This window comes from Mercenaria mercenaria, chromosome 9 (genome assembly GCF_021730395.1).
Source record: "Mercenaria mercenaria strain notata chromosome 9, MADL_Memer_1, whole genome shotgun sequence".
NCBI classification, from domain to species: domain Eukaryota; kingdom Metazoa; phylum Mollusca; class Bivalvia; order Venerida; family Veneridae; genus Mercenaria; species Mercenaria mercenaria.
The window spans coordinates 7,122,133-7,128,958 of NC_069369.1; the positions used below are offsets into that span (position 1 = coordinate 7,122,133).

The 6,826-nt window shown below is 35.8% G+C and overlaps 1 protein-coding gene across 1 annotated transcript in view; it reads left to right on the forward strand.

Annotated features, from left to right (window-relative positions):
• LOC128559391 (nuclear transcription factor Y subunit alpha-like) overlaps window positions 1-3,506 on the forward strand; it is a 28,414-nt gene extending 24,908 nt beyond the window's left edge. The window contains exon 7 of the mRNA XM_053550773.1: window positions 2,710-3,506. Within this exon, the coding sequence (XP_053406748.1) occupies window positions 2,710-2,925 (216 nt within the window). The 3' untranslated portion in view covers window positions 2,926-3,506. The remainder of the gene's footprint in view (window positions 1-2,709) is intronic.
• Window positions 3,507-6,826: the final 3,320 nt, after the last annotated feature.

Below are 6,826 nucleotides of genomic sequence, written 5' to 3' on the forward strand. Positions count from 1 at the left end.
TCTAGTTGCATATTTTTCTCACATAATTAACATCTTTCCATAGCTTCACCACAGAAATGATGATAGCTCCATTTCCCTAATGAATAAGTGGTTATGAATATTTTTTTTGATTTGCAAATTTAGTTTTATATATTAAGTTTAATTACTGTTGTTGAATTCCACATTTAAGGGTTGAAAATGCACTACCGGTAATTGTAGGATATGTTATTAGGTTGTGTTTTCATACAAATTGGAAGATTCTGTTGCTTTCTCTGAAATACAGTAATAGTACTTGGATCCTTGTCTGTATGTTTAATGTGCAACACCCATTTCCCCTATTTTAATTTTACTGAAGTACCTATTTTCCCTATTCCAGCTGTACTGAGGTGCCAAATTTCCCTATTCCAGCAGTGCATTTTTACCCTATTTTGGTTGTACCGAGATGCCTAAATTCCCTATTCCAGTTGTACTGAGGTGCATTTTATCCAATTCCAGTTGTACTGAGGTGCATTTTAACCTATTCCAGTTGTACTAGGTGCATTTTAACCCTATCTCAGTTGTACCTAGGTGCCTATTTCCCTGTTTTAGTTGTACTGATGTTTCCAGTTCTACTAAGGTGCCTATTTTGTCTATTTCATTTGTACTGAGTCAGAGGTGCCGTTTTCCCTATTTCAGTTGTACTGAGGTGATCTGCTAACCTGCTCCCTGTTTTTTTCTGGATTGATACAATTACTTTTTTATGGCTTTAATATCTGAAGGTATATCACAAATTTGCCACTAGAAACATAGCTGCAATAGGAATGGCCAGTTGAAAACCGATTAGTTTTGCCTAAAATGTTTTGGATGGGCAAGACAAAATAATTTTTATCTTCATCTCCTCTCTCAAAAACATAATTATTTTGGGTATACCGGTAATTACAAAAAATGTTTTCTTTTCAGTGTAATAGAAGTCCAACTGCAGTTTAATTAGCTCTGAAACAGCAAAAATACAATGTGATAATGGTCTAACTCAAGTTGGTCTTTTATTGCACTGTAAAACTGAATGCAATATCGGTCCAACTCTCAAATACACTATTTTAACTGCTTTTTGCCAAAAACTAAATTTAAACAATAATTTCTTAAGGCATTTTATGCCACCATGTAAATTTATATTTTTCCATTCCAAATAGCTTTTTATAGGATCAGTTTTTTGTCTCTCCTGAATAATTTTAGAAAATTGAGTTGGACCAGTATTGCGCTAAGCCATCGATATAATGACAAATGATTCAACAATTATCGTCCGAATGTTTTTCGCAATCAAGGAAAGACAATGTAAGGAATTAAGTCAAAACTGTGCAACACGGTAAAATGCTTTTGAACAATTATCGCCGTAATATTAATGTTTTTCACATGTATGAAATGTGTTTTCTCGGGCGGAATATCGAAAAGACAATGCAAGAATTAATGTTTTCTGTTGTCACATTCAAAATAGAACTTGTAGAGAAAAGTTTGAAATACCCTCCGTGCATTATTTCAACACGAACGGACACTTTGGTAGAACCACCGACCTTCCGTAAGCCAGCTGGATGGCTACCTCACATGAAGAACCTCACATGAAGAATTCAGCGCCCCGAGTGAGGCTCGAACCCACATCGATGAGGGGCAAGTGATTTGAAGCCACCGACCTTAACCACTCGGCCACGGAGGCCCCGGTCACAATATCAGAATCCCTCCCAGCCATGCCAAATGGCCATTGATCCAAAATGGAAACCAGCGTTTCCCTGGATGACAGTCTCAGATTGTGTTGTTTTACATCTGGGAAGAAGATAGAAATTTTTATATCATTGCTCCATTGCTCCAGTTTACATGTATGTACAACAAACAGTTGACATTTTCAAAAACTTAAAATGGATAAGTTTTCAGCAAATAAACTCCGCAGAAATAGAAGACATAAACTTTAAAATACAAATAGATCTGTGTGCAATGCTAAAATTGTGTTGTTTTATGTACAATAAATAGTAAATGAACTTTTTTAGCAACTTAAAATTGATGAACTTTTAATTGTCATTCAGCAAATAACTCCATAGGATTTTTATGACCTAATATCTTTTTTTGTGGTACATGTGAATGATGCTTATTAATCACTGAAAATACCACTATGTTTTTCACTCTGAAATGCACCAGAATGCACCAAAATGAGTTGTAGTAACACAAAATTTTCTGGGGAGACCCCCATACCCCCCATGCACGAGGGGGCACCCCTCCCGCACCCACCCCATTGCTCGTCAGAAAATATCCTTCTGCAACATGCCTTCAGAAAATCCTGGCTAGAACCCTGGGCTATATATATATACACATGAAAACATCTTCAAAAAATTCAGCTCGAAAGTAAAGTTTGATATGATTTCACACAAATAACTAGAACGATGAATCTCTTTCAAAATTGTGATAAAAAAGTCTAGATTTCACTATTTTATTTCATCAATTTTTCAGCCTCATTGCCTTTATCAAAATGATTTAACTTCAGGTTCTATTCTCCATCTTGGCATTGTTTGAATACAACAACAAATCAGTAGGCCATGAGGCAGTAATATTATTAACTTGAAATTCAGGCCATAAGGCCAAAACAGTTAAGAAATAAAAGAGTGAAATCTAGAGTCTTAGAATGTATGTATTACTTTTCCCATTGTTGTGCTTTCAATCTTTAATTTGCTGCTAGATTTGAACATTATCAAACCTAATATATTTCAGAAATACCTGTATGAATCTCGTCATCGTCATGCGTTGAAGCGACAGAGAGGCTCTGGAGGAATATTTGTAAATAGTGAAGACAAAAAGACAGATCTGTTTCAAACAAATGGGGATCACAAATCAACAGAATCACAGCTGTTGTCAGGCAGCTCAAATGACATTGCATTGCCAATTGTTACGCAAGCATCAGATCTTGTTCTAGGCTTAGATACATAGTTGCTGAAAACAACCATGTTTCATTTGTATATAAACATCGTTCTTGTAATTTGTACTATTTGTTCTGTTCCAGCCAAACTGGAGATGCTTTATATGCTAATTTGCTACATTTGCTTATTTGGGTTTATTGGCAGTATTCTTATACAATGTGTAGCAGTTCGGAAAAGAAATGCAGACAAAATAAACAGAAACATAATGCAGAGCAAGAGGTGTGGTTTAAGACAGTGCTCTCATAATCAAGCTTCTTCAACAGTGAACTAAAGCATCTCTGTAATAGAGATGAATGGGAAAATGAACAGTGGAACATTGAAACTTCACGCAGTAGTGCTGTAAAAGTTTTAGGTGCAACTTTTCAGACTAAATTGTGCTATAAATTTGTTATGAAAAATATGTTTTGGTCAGTATTGCCACATTAGATGAATAACCTGGGACAGTTGGTCAGTTAATTAGTTTACATTTGTACTTATAACATAGAGTAACAGTTACAATTTTAAAAGGTTATTGATCTGCTGTCATATTTTTCCTCATCATTGTATTGTTTGAGACAAAAATGCACATAATTAAATTATTATTGATGGTAATATTTGGTTAGTTGTATAAAGTAGATAAATGTGGTTTTCAGCAGGGCAGTTCAAACAATATGAAGGGCTATTGTACTTGACCCACAGTCCGGATTCCTGTAGCTTTCAGGTTAGTGTTTTATGGCAAGGTTTTCAGTTTCACTATGTCCTTAACTTTTTCCAACAGTGACGGTTTTGTCAGACCTCATATAGAGAGGTGTACTTCTATTGCAGCTGTGGTTGTTAAGCTTCAGTGTTCACCAGTTTCCTATCTTTACCTGTGCATTGAGGAGGTGGAGAACAACTGTAGGAATACCAACATAATAATTATATTATTATTATTATTATTATTATTATTATTATTATACCAGATTTATATAGCGCCCTTTTCATGATCAATTTCACGTTCAAAGGCGCTTTACATAGTTCAAATGCAGCCACACAGGGCGCATAATTCATCCTCTACTAGCACAGACACAGAGCGATGTGAGCAGAGGGACAGAGTGAGACAAAGCCGCCATGACAGAGAGATCAGAAATCAGATACAGGCTTGTCCGGCTAACTTAGCCTAGCTCGTTTCGAATAGACAGCCTGGTTCTTTAACGTGTCCAGTGTATAGCACTGATACACGCAAGAATTGCCTGGATTCCTGACCAGTACACCTCTAGTTGGGTGGGAAACACTGAAAAGTGTTTCTGAAAATTCCCGAATAGCTGCCGGGGATCGCACCCCCGACCTCAGGATTGGAAGGCCAGTGTGCAAACCACTGAGCTATCCATCCACCCAGCAGGGTAGCAGTATAGAACAACCGAATAATGGTAGCAGTGGTAGAACAACCGAAGTATGCTCTTGGGTTTAGGGTCAGGTACCTCAAACGTCAAGGTCACTGTGACAAATATTGCGTTGCTTTTGGATTCCGTGACCATTGTTAAATGCGAGTATTTTACTCAAAAGTGTTTATGGTGGGTTAATCAAGTTTTGCATTTATTTTGAAAGGTTCTCCGTATGTTATTTAATCTTGTCATAAGTTTGAATTTTTCTGTATGTAGAACATTCTCGAAATGACATGCAAATAGAAGCAAGTACCTTTTTGCATTTTATGATAGTTGCATGTTATTTTGCAAACGTTATACCATAGATAATACAGAAATTAATCCTTATAATTCCAGAAGAAGCATTTGTCAAGTGCAAGTTCACAGCTGTCTGCACCATACTTCCTGATAACCTCTAGCCCAACTAACTCTGGCACCTAACTCTAACCAAACTACAAACATTGTTTAGGACTTGATATGACTGATCCAAATACATTTTGTCAAGAAACAAGAACATTAATGCCATTTTTCCAGTTTTACTATGTCTACGAGATCTGTTCAAAATATGTAAAATTAGACTTTTTAGTGCAACTATTCGAAGAATAGGTAGAGCTATCCTACTCATCACGGCGTCGGCATTTGCGTCACACCTTGGTTAAGTTTTTCCTACCAGTCCAGGCTTTGAATTTTTCAACACTTGTTTACCATCACCATGTCCAGTTTTAAGCAAGAATACATAAATCCATCAAGGATTTTGTCTGAATTATGGCCCCTTTTAACTTACAAATCTTGGTTAAGTTTTTCGCACCAGTTCGTATTTTGTGTAAAGTGTTTGACATATGGCTTTGAAACTTTTATCACTTGTTTATTATAACAGTCTCTACCTGTAAGCAAGAGTACATAACTCTGTCAGCTATTTGGCAGAATTATGGCCCTTTTTGGACTTGGATATTGGTACACGTTTCGTACAAATTCATGTTTTGTAAAAACTATGTAACATGTGGCTTTGAAACTTTGAACACTTGTTTATCATCATGATTTCCATCTGTAGGCAAAAGTACATAACTCTGTCAACTATTTTGGCTTAATTATGGCACTTTTTGGACTTGGAAATTGGTTCAGTTTTAGTACAAGTCCCAAGTTTTGTCAAAACTATTTGACATGTGGCTTTGAAACTTTAGACACTTGCTTATCATCTTGATTTACATCTGTAGGCGAGAGTACATAACTCTGTCAGTTATTTTGGCAGAATTATGGCCCTTTTTGGACTTGAAAATTGGTTCAGTTTTCGTACAAGTCAGCGTTTTGTCAAAACTATTTGACATGTGGCTTTGAAACTTTGAACACTTGTTTATCATCATGATTTCCATCTGTAGGCAAGAGTACATAACTCTGTCAACTATTTTGGCTGTATTATGGCCCTTTTTGGACTTAGAAATCAGTTAAATATTTCATACCAGTCAATATTTTGCCTAACCTGTTCATCATATGGCTTTGAAACTTTGACAGTCATAGTCTACATATGTAGGCAAGACTACATAACTAGGACAAGGACTTTAGCTTAGTTATGGCCCTTTTTGAAATAGAAATTAGTTACGTTTTGCATACCATTCGATATTTTGTCTTTAAACTGTCTGATATATGGCTTTGAAACGTTCAACACTTGCTTACCATCATGGTCACACATTGCCATATAATGCAAGACTTATCCAAATCCACAAATACAAGTACATTGTTTGTCTTACCAATTATTTTTCTTTTGTCTGAAAATCTCTGTTAATATTTTGACCCTATACTTCCATTAATTCTTCGAATAGTTGAGTGCGCTTTAAACAGACAGCTCTTGTTCTCTAGCTGTTATATAATTAAATGAAGCAAAACAAGAATTACACCATTATAATCTTTTGTTCAACTTTACTGCAAATTTAACGTTATTTTGACCATGCAGTCGGGAGTAAGGCCTCCTTGAAAACAGTCTCTAATATGAACCAGGCACACCAGTATACTATTTCAATAATGTTAACGACATAGTGACTTCGTCGAAATGTTTTCATTACTTTTGCATTAATTTATATTTGCCTATTTCTTTTATTAAATATTATAAACATTACCAGTACTTAAGTCATAATAACATATTTGGTTAGAATACTGAAAACAGTATGAACACTTTTGCCAAGCGTGCAACGTGAGTAGTTGGTCTTTTTAAAAGGTGTCATTGATTGATGTTAGCGTCGAATCACGGATGTTTCATTGTCTTTCGACCTTCCTTGTCTTTTAACAATGCATGGCCATTTGTGAATCGTTTGCATGGCTTGAAGGTCAAGACACAGATGTGACACTTGTTGTAGTGTCTGCTTCATCAATTTATAAATTTCAGTTGATGTTTGCCACCATCTCTAAATAACAACTGCCTGATTAGCTATGCGAGCCGATGACGACATTTCATGCGTTATAACCAGTGTAAACATAGTTTACTTTACTTCCGTCTCCCACCTCTGCATTACGTCATACGTACGGTACAATAATTTT